Raw genomic sequence first — 13286 nt, forward strand, 5'->3', positions numbered from 1 at the left:
CAGTATTTGAAATCATCAAGACCACTAAGAAGACCAAAAAGCCTCGGCTGTCACAGCACGAGAAGGGCAGAATCGAGGGGCTGAGAGAAGGCGGGCTCAGCACTCGTGTCGTTGCCCAGAAGACAGGACGCTGCACTCACACGGTCCGGCGAATCACCGCGCCCGCCCAGCCTCGCGCCGACCCCGCCCGTCCGGGGCCACCACCAGCATTGTCGGACCGGGACACCCGTCGTCTCGTCCGCGCCGCCTCCAGAGGCGATTCCTCGGCCGCACAGCTCAAGGCCGACCTCAACTTTCCCGTCTCGATGCGCACCATCCAGCGCACCTTAGCTAAGGTGGACTGGTTGGTGTACACCAAGATGGTAAACACGCTGCCGCTCACGCCCAAGGACATGAAGGCGCGCAAGGACTGGGCCAGCACGATGCTGGTGCGAAAAGACGCCGGGTCTGTCTGGGACTCCATCATCTTTTCAGATGAAAAGAAGTGGAACCTGGACGGACCCGACGGCTTTCAGCACTATTGGCGGGATCTCCGCAAAGCACCGCGCGACACGAAGCGCCGTCAGGCTGGTGGCGGCTCCCTCATGGTTTGGGCAGCCTTTAGCGCCCATGGTAAGACGCCTCTCGTTGTTCTAACGGGAAGGCAGAACTCAGAGGACTATATTTATACGGTCTCTGAGTTTCTCCTTCCCTTTGCTCATGCGAACTATGGTATGGATTTTATCTACCAACAGGACAACGCTAGTATTCACGTGTCTAAGCAAACGATGGAGTTTTTTTCTGAGCAAGAAATTCAAGTGCTAAGTTGGCCCTCCAAGTCTCCGGATCTCAATCCGATTGAGAACTTGTGGTCAATTCTAAGTAGAAGGGTGTATGCGAATGGCAGACAATTTGACAGCGTGCAAGATTTAAAGGTAGTGCTGTTTGACGCGTGGGATAACATTCCTCAAGCTCTGCTAGTGTCTCTGGTTGAGTCGATGCCACGCAGATGCGTGGAAGTCCTAGCTAAAAACGGTCACAAGACACACTATTGAAGTTACCATCATTCTTTTTGACTTGAATTTTGTATGCTATAGCTGGGTGATCTAACCTGTCGCGACGTTGCCGAAGGAAAACTGTATGTGAGCTTCACCTCGCTCTGCGAAATCGCAGGCGTTAGCACAAACCTCGGTCGTCTATAACTAGGAAAAGCAGCCTGTCGAAATCTCAACAGATAACTCGTAAAACTCAGCGAGTTACGGACTAAAATACGGGTGGGTGATATATCTTGTCGCGGAGTGTACCAGTTAGTTGGGCCGATAGGGTACAGGCAATAATGCGCGGATATCATGAAAACACATCAACAAAGGATGAGAGTCTAAAATAAACAGCAGCTTAGTTTAGCTAAAACACACACACACACACACAAAAAGGTGTTGGTAAAGTGGTCTTCTATTTTTTTTTCCTGTATAAGTCTTTTGAAAACATATCAGACGCGACTTGAAGCTACCCGTCTGTCCTATCACTCCACTGGGTTAGTTTTGCAGCTTCAACCGCTTCAAGCAGGTATAAAAACTATTTTGAAGTTTGTGTGTCTTCCCTTCAGAAGCGAGACTATATCTTAAGGCTCACTGAGCAGCCATGAAATTGGATCCATTTCCGGAGCCATTTTGTGTTCTAAACTGCTGTCTTTTTTTTTTCACTCGTTTGACTTGGTGTCTGAAAGGAGGGGGGGGGGAAGGGGTATCCTTCTTTCAGGTTTATTCTTTTGAATTTGAGAAAGAGTATTTTGGACGTTCTAGATTTGCTACGGGGCTCTTTCTTTATGTTAGAAACACCATTTTTCCATAAGTAAAAAATCGGTTGGCCGAACCAAATCCAAACTCAAAAATGGCGGAGCCACAGGTGGTGACGGACTTCTTGCGCTACCTGGAGGACCCAGATGTGGCAGTGGCCGTGGCAGTTATCAAGGCACTGACGGGTGTTATTACCCGCAGCGAGGCCAGTACCATGATGCAGATGGAAGGCGAGCTACAGGAGGCGGCGCAGCAGTTGCGTGTCTTCCAGGCCGCGGACGACAAGGCATCGGCCACGCGCTTCCACAACTCGATCGCTACGACTGCCGGCTGCCAGCTGTTCTTACGTTACGTGACGCGCTGCTTCCTCGAGTTCGACGACTTCGATCTATGCCGCTCGCAGTTGATTGACCGGGGTAAACTATTCGCCGAGACATCGCTATCCAGTCGCAAGCGCATCAGTGACGTGGGCCACAATTTCATCCGGGACGGCATGGTACGGATGGATTGCAAAATATAACAAACGCGGAAAGTTCATATCTGACGTCGTTTTTACCTTATTTGCAGAAAGTTTTAACGCACGGCAAGTCGCGTGTGGTGATTGCATTGCTGCGTGAAGCTGCCAAGACCAAGAACTTTTCGGTTTTTGTGACGGAAGGACGAAGCAATGCTTCCGGGTAGGTCGTAATTTGTATTTCTGTAGGATAACTTGTTTTATTAATATCTTTATCTTTGCAGAGTGAGTACGGCGGAGGAACTGGCGAAGGCAGGTATCCCTACGACGGTGATTCTCGATTCGGCTGTGGCGTACTACATGGAGCAAATGGACATTGTGATTGTTGGAGCTGAGGGAGTGGTGGAAAACGGCGGTATTGTCAACTCGGTAAGTAATTTATTTTCTGTGTCTGATGATGGAAACGTATTGCTAATATTATTGTTTTAGATCGGCACGTACTCGATTGCTGTGATCGCACAGGCCCTGAACAAGCAGTTTTACGTGGCAGCGGAGAGCTACAAGTTCGCTCGACTGTATCCATTAACGCAGCGTGACGTCCCGCAGAAGCAGATGGCTGCGATCTCTGGTGATCTTGCTGGTGGAGAGCCTACTGACGAGACGATGAGGAACGTGTCGTTTGCAAGCCCCTTCTTCGATTACACTCCGCCTGGATACATCGCATTGATGTTCACAGATCTGGGTGTGCTCACTCCATCTGCAGTTTCGGACGAGTTGATCAAGCTATACCAGTAACTATCCAAAGCCAGGTGGTATGTGGTATACTTTGTCCGAATTAGCTACTTCTTGCCAGTCTTCGTAGAAACCCTCTTCTTTGGGGATTTTTTCTTACGCCGCTTACTAGATTTTTCAAGTTTCTTTTCTTCCGGAACAAACTTGCGGACGATGCTTCTAATTGCTTCGTATCCTTGGTCTAGCTTGGCTTCAGGTACTTGAAGCCATGAATTCCATACTTCCAGCATTCGAGCCGAAGCTCGATCTTTAAACCTGTACATCATAACATTTTCTTTAGATTACTTACATAACTCAAACAGAAGAGTCCACTGATACCTCGAGTCTTCCACGCCTGCACCCACAACTTCATTGAAGAATGGATCGGTTGAGGTAGTGAACTCATGGCTGGACTTGACCATTTGAGCATACGCGAGTCCTAAATTTTTCAAGTTAGACGCTGCGTTCCAGAATTCTGACGGCTCCAATTGGTACGACAACTCCATAGGCTTAGCAGCTTCGCTCAACAATGTTAGATTTTCAGGGTCCTCCGCGATGGTTCTCTCCAGCAAATACGTCGCCCAGTTGAGCTCTTTCATTCCGTAATCTCGAGCCTATATGCACAAGTTAGTAACAGTACCACAAGATCATTAGACCAAAACTTACAATTGTCCATTCCCAGGTTTCATCATTGTAAATTTTCTCAGGAGGAAGCGTCGATAGGCGCTCGCGTATCATCCTCTTGACTTTTTGTTGCGATGAATACCAGTTTTTCAGAGATGGAGACGGGGTTGTCAAGCTCTGGAACTCGTCAAGTAGTCCATACGGCACAAGAGTGTACTTCTCGATAAAGTCCTGGTCATTGTAGCTCAGTTTCCCACCCAAGAAGAAGCGTAACTGCTTCTCTGAAAATGTTTGTACAATATTCGTGTCTAACAGCTGGGTCATGCTAAAGCCGTCGCTCTAAAGACAATAAACATGTTAAAAGTTATCAGAAATATCTTACAGACAGTGCAGTTCTCTTACCACTGAGCCGAATGGAACAAGTCTTGATCCTGGAAATTGAAGATTCGGATAATGATCATGTTTTGTAGCAAACCATTTGTAAGTCATCATTGAAAGATTGAGAACAGTGACATCTGGGCGTCTAAGTTCACAGCGCTGCAGATATCGCAATGAAGTCCACTGTAGATCAAAATTCACGAAGAGTATAGCGTTTGGTGGTAGCGGGTCTAGTAGTGCATGAGCGTAGTTTCTGATGTAAAATGCTTGATTCTGATCACACAGTTCGTACCAACGCCAAATCTGAGCACCTACCAGTGCCAAACACGCGATATGAAGAATCATAGAACTCGCAGTCTTCATCACTCTCGAAGTGCCTCCAATTACTTGTGCGACTAAATTCACGATATATCCAAGTCCAACACCGAACCAGATGAATATGACCACATTTGGTTGTTGCCAGAAGCGCATTTGAACCCCATAAATGAGCCCTTCACTGATCGGAAGATTGGCCAAAGAATGGAAAACGATCATGTAGAAAGTGTACATAGCTATCATGAACCCACCGAGTTGACGGTTCATGTTTGTACTAACACGGAGAGTTTGAAGCATACCCAGTCCAATAATGGGGAATGCAAGCTGGAACGGAATTTCTCGGTTTGTTAAGTCAACTCCGTACAGATACAGCCGCGTCCATAGATCTTCGTTGGCCTCATCGCTCGCATATAACCGGAATGTGCCATAGTCCGCTCGACGGATATGGTGAATTAAACCGCTTAATGTCGAAACATCTCCCCAAGATCCTGGCTGAGGGTTCCAATTTGCCGTGATCGGCATGTAAATGTACGGCGTCAATCCAAGAGCAAAAGCGCCTGTAAAGTGTGCAACCTCCTTCCACCACAGCGATCGTCTTCTAGACCACAACACCCACGCAATGATGGGCAGTTCGAATAATATGATCGTGTGCTGGTTACACATTCCCAGACCACAAGTAAACGCCCCTGTCAATGCCGACTTAAAATCTCCACGACGTGCGTACTGCATCAATAAAAACACCAACACTGCTGCAAAAGCGTTATTCAGTGCAAAAACTTCAGCCCCCACCGCGTACGTCCAGATGAGCGGTGAGAACCCAAACAGAGCCTACAATACAATATCAAATTTAATTTTAAATAAGAAATTCCACCAATTTAAAGAAAAGCTTAAGAAAATGTGGCGTACAGCAGCAGTGAAAGCCGCAACACGTCGTCCAGTCCACCCAGTTAGCGCCATCCAATGCAACAAACTAAGATAAATAAACGACACCGTCACTGTGTCGCAAACTGTACCAACCGCAAGTAAGCATTAGAAATAGTCTGCGAATTTATAATACCGGTATCAAAGAAGTTCTACGGACCAGCCGAGAAAAAGTTGGCTCGCCATGCTGGGGTGTCGCCGAGCGGCAAGTACTGTGTGAAGAGGTGGACGATCATATTGAAGAGAGGATAACCGGGAGGATGCGAAATACCCAAATGGCAGGACTCGGCCACGAGCTCCCCGCTGTCACCCCCAGCGATCGACGGGTAAAGTGTCATAGTGTAGACGAGCAGAGTCCCCGCTGCAAGCACCAACAAAACAGCCGCATCGCCAGTTGACAGAGCATACCGAGTTGGTGTGATAACGTTGCCGACTGGCTTATGGACCGAGTTGCTAGTTGCTGGAACACTGTGGATGGCTGTGCGGTGCTCTTTGCGACGCCTCATGCTTGTCAAAATGGAAGATACGCGTCTGAAAAAGATCGACTATCGTTAAGTACGAATTTCTACAGAAGTTTTTTTTTTTTTTTTGGGGGGGGGGGGGGTTGGAGGGGCGACGATGTACAGCAAGCCACTGGCGGTCAATTTGACCAGGTCAATGGAAGCTCGAGTTACCTTTGATTTCCCCCGTGTTGTGGGCCTGGTGACTCGAGTTGCACCCGACACGGGACTTCATGGTGGAGCTTACGACGGTGATTTGCTATGATGTCCATGTCTGGCTTACCACCGAAGACGGAGCACTCTAGGAATGCGAACCATGCACTGTGAACACTTGTCCTCTTGACAAGAGATGTTTCGAGGACAAAATGGTTAAGCGAGCTGGTAACCATGGCACTTCGAAGTATCGAAAGTAAAATTGGTTCGAGGCGATGGCCACCGTTTTACAAGCGCATTACGAGTCATACTACGACAAGGCTGCGAGGGACGTGTAATTGCACCATCAATCAGCGCGACGACAACCGCAACGGGAAGCACCACAATACTAGTAGAAGTACAACTTTATGCATCCTGATACAGTATCGCAAAACCCTTCAACGGGCAACTTTCTCGTCGGAACCTCGTGGAACTTGCCACTTCGCCCAACAAGCTTGAAACGCAAGACAGGCGGCGTTTGTCAACCTGCATTTCCGCTGCTGATAGAGGATCTCTGTCAGCATCTTCTCAATATGCAGCGTCGTCCTCGTGGCCTGGTCATTTGAGCCATGAAATTCGCCATACACAGAGAGAACATCATTCCGACATGTTGACGAAAATGCTGCTTGGCGGAGAGTGACCGTAACGTGTGGTCGTGAAAGGACGTTGAACTCGCGGCGAAAGAAAACAGATGGAACGCGTTCGGCGACTGTCGCGTCGGCCTCGTCACGGGCTGGCAACCAAGCAGCACAAGTGCAATGCTTGGGCGCCGGCTTCGCCACCCTCGGAAATCCGCGCTGGTGCTTGCAGAGCGTGGACGTTATCAGGGCCGGCTCGGCACTACACTGCAAGTGCTGCAATGCAGCAGCTGGTGCTCTTCCATCGTCGAAAGATGGCGGCGCTCGTCGCACTTGAAGCTTGCTTTATCCGCAACCGTCTACGATTTAGGTGCTAACTTTGACCATATTTTGCTAATTCATTCACGGACACTGTATTTTTGAGGTGCCGATGGGTTGAACTAGGCCAGATCTAGCGCAAGCGACTTCGCTCAGTGTCTGTACACGGGCATAGAGCGCTGAATTTGCAATGGCGACTCACGTAGTACTGCCACAGAGCCTCATTTGATGAAGCCAGCGCGCCATTGAACTTCAAAGACGCAGAGACTTGGGAGTGCCTGCAATCCGCTGAGTGACACCGTCGCCAACGACACCTTGCTTGCGTCTTCGACGATGGAACTCTCAAGAGACGGGAATTTCGACAGCCGCGTCCCCCGAGCTAGTTGCACTAAGCACTAAACGTGAATAGAGAAAACGGCCTCTTGCGGCAAACTTCCAACAACTTCAACGCCCTTCCGAAAAAGAATCCTAGCAAAAAAAACAAGTTCCGCCGCGCAGTCCCAGCAAGTGTATGTTCATGTAACGCTAGAGAGAAATTAGGATCCAGTGACCGCTCGAGAATGGTGCTGAGAACGGTTCTTCCTTCATCCAGAACTTCACTCATCTGTTGACAGCTTTATGCGCCGTTTTCGGCGGTTCCCCGATTTCCGCTTGGAGGCGCAAGGTTGAACTTGGCAAGAGCCTGTACGTGATCAGCGAGTGGACACTGCGTCTCTGGCACTTGCCACAAGCGCGACAGTCGGCCGCCACTTCAAAATCCGCACTCGAAGACGCCGTGCGCCACCAAAGCCGAAGCGACATACGCCCACAATTGAATTTGACCTTTGTCCGCAACAAACCTGCCATTTCCGTTTTCTCGCTCTCCACATCAACTTTCAGTCATGGAAACCATCCTCGCACCGCTGGACCTGCAACTCGACATGTGGAAACAGCCACCGTCGCCTGCGACTGAAGCCAGCCACAACCTTGTGCGTCTACCGAGTCTGTTCGCTGCCACAGCCTCCACGGCCAACTCGGAGTGGTCACCGCGTCTCGTTGGAATGAGCGACGTGCTCAGCTCGCAGGTGTCTCCTCTCAAGGAGAAGAACCTTGCGCGTCTGCCGTCCATTGGCGTCATGATCAACCGCGATGCCAGCCCCGAGAGTCTCAGTCCTGTGCAGAAGCACTGCATGGACCTCTACAAGCAGCTCCAGGACACCAAGACAGCGTCACCTCGCCAACCCGAGCTGGAGCTCAACAGTTTGTTGGCTGATGCCGCTGTCAGCCAACTGAACGAACAACAAGCCCGCAAGAGCCTGCCTTCTAAGCGCACTAGCAACGCGAAGCTGTGTGGCATGGCTAGCTGCAACAAACGCGCCAAGGCTGGAGGCTTTTGCATCGCCCATGGTGGCGGCCTTCGTTGCTCCGAGGCGGGCTGCACTAAACATGCAGTGAGCCTCGGACTGTGCATCAGTCACGGAGGAGGCAAGCGCTGCACCGTCGAGGGATGCCTCAACGCGTCTCGCAAGAATGGCGTGTGCTGGAGCCATGGTGGCAAGCGTCTGTGCAAGCTCGAGGGCTGCAACAAAGGCCCCAAGTCCGGCGGCTACTGCTGGAGCCACGGTGGCAAGATGAAGAAGTAAGGCGACGTCGATCCTCACGAGCTTATTTATCCGTCAGTTTTGGATGGACACGTGCACATGTACATGGTAGTATTTTTGACGTATTTATTCAATATCAATCTACAACAAGAACATCATTTTCCTTTCATTCATTTGCCACCATTGATGCGTTGCCAAAAGCTGTTGCCTTGCCGTTGCAACTCGCCACACCCTTGCACTTCCCCGACGGTGCTCTCGGTGCTTCCGATCACCGCACGACGGCGCCTGTCGACGTAAGCGACCGTCACACACGACGGGACATGCCTGCTGCTTGCGTTTTTCGCTGGTTTAAACGGAAGTGCAACTTGCACTGCAAAAGCTGTTTGCGAATCACCAAGTTGCCTTAGCTTGTGACAGCTCAAGCAACAACATCAAGCTATCGTGCATGCAGCTTTACCTTCGCCTTGGCATTGGGCTCTGGTGGCCACACGCGCGCTTATTGACGGCGAGTATTCGCACGAAGCGCATGTTGCCTGGCAATATAATTTCGCTTGCGTTTCCAAGCACCAGCTTGTGTCCGAACTTTAGATTCTGACTCCTTGAAGTAGCCCAAGCACCATTTTACAGTATCGTCTATGCCGACTTCAATCCAGAGCCGTGACGTCGGCGCATTGCACTCCAAGCAGAAAAAAAAAAGCTGGCGATGCGGACGCCAAAATGGCAGTCAAAGCAGCAACGAGCAAATCGAGAGAGGAATCGATCACATGGGGTTACTGGCCTCGTGCTGCTGGCTGGCTGTTTGGCTGGCCTGGCTCGGTTATCGGCCAGAGGCACGTGCCGCGCAGTCGACGACAAATGCCTCATCACATTCCGCACGACTATGCGCATAGTTCACAGGAGTTCAACGTGTGTGGACCACCGAATCTGAAGGCAAATCTGCACGGAAATCTTCAAGAGGCGTTGAGTGGATACGGTCGAGCTGGCACCAGCAGTCTTTCTATCGAACTGTTTATCTGGTTTGGTCTGCTTCAACACACATTCGGTTTTTGGACGGTTGAACACCGAGTACATCTGCCGATTCCAGCATTCTTCGCAACACACTAGCAAAACAAAAAAAAAAATGGCCAGTCAACCGCGACGTCAAGGTTAGCTTAAACTTTACGTTAAAGACCACTAGCGATGAGCTTTCATCTCTCCATCATGGCTCGTAGATCCCTTGTATTTGGATTGAACCTTACTAATAATCAGACACTAATTTGTGCTCAAGCAAAACGCCCACGTCTTAATTGAGTTGCAAAAAGCGCTTTTTGCGCATTAAAAACATCCTGGAATTTCAAAGGTACATGAAAGCGATCCACAGACTAAAGCACACCCGTAGCCACTTTTGCAGGTCCTCAACTGCAAGCGGATTAACTAATCTCAGAATTTGCCTTGGTGCAACCTGCACACGCACAACAGTAAGCTTACCTTGTATTGGCTTCGCTTGCGAACAAGTAGAGGCTTTCAGTGGACCGACAAATGAAGTACACGGATAGCTAAAATAAAAATAAATAAAACACTCTTACTCAAGTACACTGTGTTGGAAATTATTAAAGCTTTGCGGGCAAAAGTGGAGAATGCACGGGATTCCTCATCTCGTTCGACTACTTCGTCCTCACAGCTCTTCACGCTTGCCGAGGCCACTTTGGGTCGCCAACTGCTGCCAGGTTGTCTACAACGATAAAGACTACGAGGTGGAGCGCACTGAGGACTTCGAAGACCTAGACTTGTCACTGCTTAAGATGCGCGGACTTGAAGATGCCTCGTATCTGCAACCAGAGGAAGCTCTGCAGTGTGCTGACTGTGACATTGATTGGGTATAAATGCCGCTCACCGCGTGAGAAGCCAGAACCCATGGTGGTCACTAGTCGAGTCTGCAACATGATCGTCCCGCTCGACGCCGACTGGATCACAATTGGCATTTACCACGACTATGATGCGAGGCACAAACCGCTGATGAGAGCTGGAGGCCCAGTAGTGAGTCTTCAGACGGGAAATTGGGTCGGAGTGATGTCCAGCGGCAAGAAATGCAAAATGGTCACTCAACGGCTCGCCCTGTGACGCCGAACTCGCCCGTTTGGGCAGAAGTTGACGCTGCCATGCTGAAATATCGCGAGAATCCGTAAAGCTGCCATTCCAGGTGATCACAGTGTTCTAAAAGTCGGGTAACTTCCTTCAATTCAGTTTTTTTAGCTTGAGTTCATAAATTTTATTTGAATTTTTTTTTAGAAAGCTGTCATCGATCTTTGTTTTCACAGCCATGTCGATATTCCAGTAACTGGATCATAAAGGTAAGCTCGCTGATACTCTTCGCTCCAGTATTGGACAGGGCTATCGATCTGAGGTGATTGCGTGTCAGCCCATCCGCTGTCTGTTGTTTCGTTTGGCGTTTCATCCAGCGTAAAAGCACTCAATTCAGTTGAGTAGCTATCTAAACCAAGCGCTTGTGATGGTTCAGTCGAAGTCGCTATTGACGCTCGTCTTATTGCAAGACTGGCAGTTTTAGTCTCTTGTTTCTTCTTACGTTGTTGAGATTTCTCCTCCAAGTACTTGTGTACGATAACGCGTTGTTGTTTTCGCTTAATCTCTCGGCGGAAAAGTATTTTGTACCGGTGTAGTAACACTTTGCCATCGCGTCGGTCGATCATACGTTTAAACATTCGCTGAATGAAATGAGCAGCTCGATGTTCAACTTCCGCACGTTGTTGCTGCTTGATGAGACTAGCAATGGTGTTCGCACGCTGCGAACACTCTTCTTTTCTAGCACAATAACCGTTCCAACAGCGTTTAATTTGGTTGACAGCTTCTATACATCGTGGAAGTTCAGTAGCTAGTAGTCGAGCAAGAAGAATCCCCCATGAATCAGAGTGACAATATCTGTACCATCGTTGGATTTTCGACACAGCAGAAACCTGCTCTAGCGCGTACGCAACAGGTTGTATCCGAACAGATTCTAAACGATGACGAAGTTTTCGTATCCAGCGCTGGATATTCCGAGCTGCTTCATCTCGACAATGAGCGTTAAACACTGCATTTCGCCACATTGATAATATCCCTCTACGCTTTAGAAACCTTTGGATTGTCGAAGCTGCAGCGAGTCTCGAACACTTCTCCTGTTTGTAGGCAACGTATCGTCTCCAGGTTGTTTGAATCACGACGCAAGCGCTTTTAGCTACTGACACTCGGAAATGATCCCGAAAGCTATTTCCAAATTCACAAGCGCGGAGATACAGCGGACGTGTGGATTGATGAAGAGCACTGCGGATCTTGCGCTCCTCTCTCGAGCGCCGGTATGTGCGTTGCAAGCGCGAAGCTGCAAGATCTCGGTGCAAACGTATTATCCGCCTTTCATTCCTTAATATCATTCGATGTTTACCAGCACGCCAGTAATTCTGGATACGGACGGCACTGTCGTTCTTCTTCCTATTACGATAGCGACATTGAAACCCACGAAGATGCCCTTGGATCAAGTGGACGGCGCCTAGATATTCAACGTGATCGACTAAAGATTGCACAATGCCAACTGGTAATTCGTAATATCGCCACGATAAATAACCACGCCAAGTATTTTGAATACGCTGTGCACTCTTGTCACAACTGCGATCGAAGAGCTCAGCAATTGCGATAGCTCGCTTACGATTACGCTTCTGTATATAAGCTCGAAACTTCCCCTGCAGGAGCCTTGCAGCTTGTTGCTGCTCGATATATCCGTTATACGCAACTCGACGCGTCTCGATGTGTTGGATTTTTCTTGCAGCAGCTTCATATTGACACTGTTGAACGGCTCGTCGGTGTCGGCGGTATGCTCGTTGGATAATCTTAGCGTTGCGAATTAGTTCTTCGAGAGCTTTCATCAGTGCTTCTTGTTGTTCAGCAGATTCTCGTTCTTCACGACGGGATTGAAGCAGTCTAGCGGAACGCTGTAACGTAATGGATGCAGCCATCTTTTCCTCAATTTGACATTCCAGAACCCAATTTCTCCATGAACTAAACTTCCCAACGACACGATCGAATGATACTTTCTCAAACATTGCAATGAGTTGACGAGATGCACTCAACTGCAGTCGCTCCTTACGTCGAGCATCGAGGAGCTTCTGGTACCAAAACATTAACGCCTTTCGTAACATAAAGTTAGTAGAAACATGTTGAACTGCATTTCGGAACAGCTGTTGACGTAAATTACGTGAGCACTTCACATTGGCGAGCTTCAAGACTGGAAAGTGGCCGTGAATCCACTGAATTTCGTGTTGCAATCGGTCTGCATCTCGTTGGAGCTTGAAATTTGTCTGCTGTAAGCCAGATCGAAGGTGCTCAATACTCTGCTCATCTGGTGCTTCAAGTCCGGCTTCTCCGCTGCCGGATTGGTTTCGAGCGTGTAACAGTTGAGAGGGAGTCACAGCTGGTATCGGGTCTAGTTTACTGCAGTGTTTGCGTCTCGTGATAAGTTCATGCTTGGACCGGAAATTGCATTGAAAACGATTAGCATCGTTATGTCGACTTCGATTGAGAGGTTTTCGGGTTGGTCGAGGCATTCGGCCGTAAGGACTTATAATCTCGTCACAGCAGTCTGCATCACCGTTACGCCATCCCGCAAACAGTACATCCTGTAATGCCTTAGCAGTCAGTATGCCAGGGACTACGGATCCTTCAAACAAGCTTGTGGATGCATCCACGCGAGCGGATGCGACTACCAAGGTGTTGTAGTGAAACATAAGGTGGTCACAGGGGACTGCCCTTGGGAATGGTAGGTTATTTGAGGCGTTCGTGTCCAAGATCTAAAAACACAGCAAACACCTGTATATATTTGATATCCGATAATATTATAGTTGATAAAAAGGTGA

The 13286-nt window shown here is 49.0% G+C and overlaps 8 protein-coding genes across 9 annotated transcripts; 6 read left to right on the forward strand and 2 right to left on the reverse strand.

The window, feature by feature from the left end:
- Nucleotides 1–1827: 1827 nt before the first annotated feature.
- PPTG_05904 (hypothetical protein) lies at nucleotides 1828–3345 on the forward strand. Its single transcript, XM_008899642.1, has 4 exons — nucleotides 1828–2271; nucleotides 2343–2452; nucleotides 2514–2658; nucleotides 2719–3345. The coding sequence occupies exons 1-4, from the start codon at nucleotides 1870–1872 to the stop codon at nucleotides 3022–3024; spliced, it is 963 nt and encodes a 320-aa protein (XP_008897890.1). The 5' UTR covers nucleotides 1828–1869; the 3' UTR covers nucleotides 3025–3345.
- PPTG_05905 lies at nucleotides 2685–5759 on the reverse strand. Of its 2 annotated transcripts, XM_008899643.1 has the most exons (6): nucleotides 5399–5759; nucleotides 5224–5324; nucleotides 4027–5145; nucleotides 3667–3963; nucleotides 3340–3614; nucleotides 2685–3276 (listed from the first exon to the last, which is right to left on the reverse strand). In XM_008899643.1, the coding sequence occupies exons 1-6, from the start codon at nucleotides 5742–5744 to the stop codon at nucleotides 3069–3071; spliced, it is 2346 nt and encodes a 781-aa protein (XP_008897891.1). In that variant the 5' UTR covers nucleotides 5745–5759; the 3' UTR covers nucleotides 2685–3068. The 2 variants fall into 2 exon arrangements, with proteins under 2 accessions (XP_008897891.1, XP_008897892.1); XM_008899644.1 differs by having other exon boundaries at nucleotides 4027–5324.
- Nucleotides 5760–6621: 862 nt separating this feature from the next.
- Nucleotides 6622–6963, forward strand: PPTG_21781 (hypothetical protein; the record flags this gene model as incomplete). Its single annotated transcript, XM_008899966.1, has 2 exons — nucleotides 6622–6878; nucleotides 6933–6963. 2 exons carry the CDS (start codon nucleotides 6622–6624, stop codon nucleotides 6961–6963), a joined length of 288 nt encoding a protein of 95 aa, XP_008898214.1.
- A 744-nt stretch (nucleotides 6964–7707) lies between these two features.
- PPTG_05906 (hypothetical protein) lies at nucleotides 7708–8448 on the forward strand (the record flags this gene model as incomplete). The annotated part of the gene is made up of 1 exon (XM_008899645.1): nucleotides 7708–8448. One exon carries the CDS (start codon nucleotides 7708–7710, stop codon nucleotides 8446–8448), a length of 741 nt encoding a protein of 246 aa, XP_008897893.1.
- Nucleotides 8449–9096: 648 nt separating this feature from the next.
- PPTG_05907 (hypothetical protein) lies at nucleotides 9097–9715 on the forward strand. Its single transcript, XM_008899646.1, has one exon. It carries the CDS (start codon nucleotides 9124–9126, stop codon nucleotides 9508–9510), a length of 387 nt encoding a protein of 128 aa, XP_008897894.1. The 5' UTR covers nucleotides 9097–9123; the 3' UTR covers nucleotides 9511–9715.
- A 307-nt stretch (nucleotides 9716–10022) lies between these two features.
- Nucleotides 10023–10268, forward strand: PPTG_21782 (hypothetical protein; the record flags this gene model as incomplete). The annotated part of the gene is made up of 1 exon (XM_008899967.1): nucleotides 10023–10268. The coding sequence occupies one exon, from the start codon at nucleotides 10023–10025 to the stop codon at nucleotides 10266–10268; it is 246 nt and encodes an 81-aa protein (XP_008898215.1).
- Nucleotides 10269–10287: 19 nt separating this feature from the next.
- Nucleotides 10288–10644, forward strand: PPTG_21783 (hypothetical protein). Its single transcript, XM_008899968.1, has one exon. The coding sequence runs from the start codon at nucleotides 10300–10302 to the stop codon at nucleotides 10504–10506; it is 207 nt and encodes a 68-aa protein (XP_008898216.1). The 5' UTR covers nucleotides 10288–10299; the 3' UTR covers nucleotides 10507–10644.
- A 53-nt stretch (nucleotides 10645–10697) lies between these two features.
- On the reverse strand, nucleotides 10698–12977 carry PPTG_21784 (hypothetical protein; the record flags this gene model as incomplete). Its single annotated transcript, XM_008899969.1, has 1 exon — nucleotides 10698–12977. The coding sequence occupies one exon, from the start codon at nucleotides 12975–12977 to the stop codon at nucleotides 10698–10700; it is 2280 nt and encodes a 759-aa protein (XP_008898217.1).
- Between the last annotated feature and the right edge of the window lie 309 nt (nucleotides 12978–13286).

The sequence above is a fragment of the Phytophthora parasitica genome (genome assembly GCF_000247585.1).
Source record: "Phytophthora parasitica INRA-310 unplaced genomic scaffold supercont2.8, whole genome shotgun sequence".
In the NCBI taxonomy this organism is placed as follows: Eukaryota; Oomycota; class Peronosporomycetes; order Peronosporales; family Peronosporaceae; genus Phytophthora; species Phytophthora nicotianae.

Coding starts and splice junctions, on each gene's coding strand:
- PPTG_05904 (XM_008899642.1), top strand. CDS start 1,870: ATGGCGGAGCCACAGGTGGTGACGGACTTCTTGCGCTACCTGGAGGAC. Junction 2,272..2,342: donor ATTTCATCCGGGACGGCATG/GTACGGATGGAT, acceptor CCTTATTTGCAG/AAAGTTTTAACGCACGGCAA. Junction 2,453..2,513: donor GGACGAAGCAATGCTTCCGG/GTAGGTCGTAAT, acceptor TTATCTTTGCAG/AGTGAGTACGGCGGAGGAAC.
- PPTG_05905 (XM_008899643.1), bottom strand. CDS start 5,744: ATGAGGCGTCGCAAAGAGCACCGCACAGCCATCCACAGTGTTCCAGCA. Junction 3,964..4,026: donor TTGTTCCATTCGGCTCAGTG/GTAAGAGAACTG, acceptor TATTGTCTTTAG/AGCGACGGCTTTAGCATGAC. Junction 3,615..3,666: donor AAACCTGGGAATGGACAATT/GTAAGTTTTGGT, acceptor TTGTGCATATAG/GCTCGAGATTACGGAATGAA.
- PPTG_05907 (XM_008899646.1), top strand. CDS start 9,124: ATGGCAGTCAAAGCAGCAACGAGCAAATCGAGAGAGGAATCGATCACA.
- PPTG_21783 (XM_008899968.1), top strand. CDS start 10,300: ATGGTGGTCACTAGTCGAGTCTGCAACATGATCGTCCCGCTCGACGCC.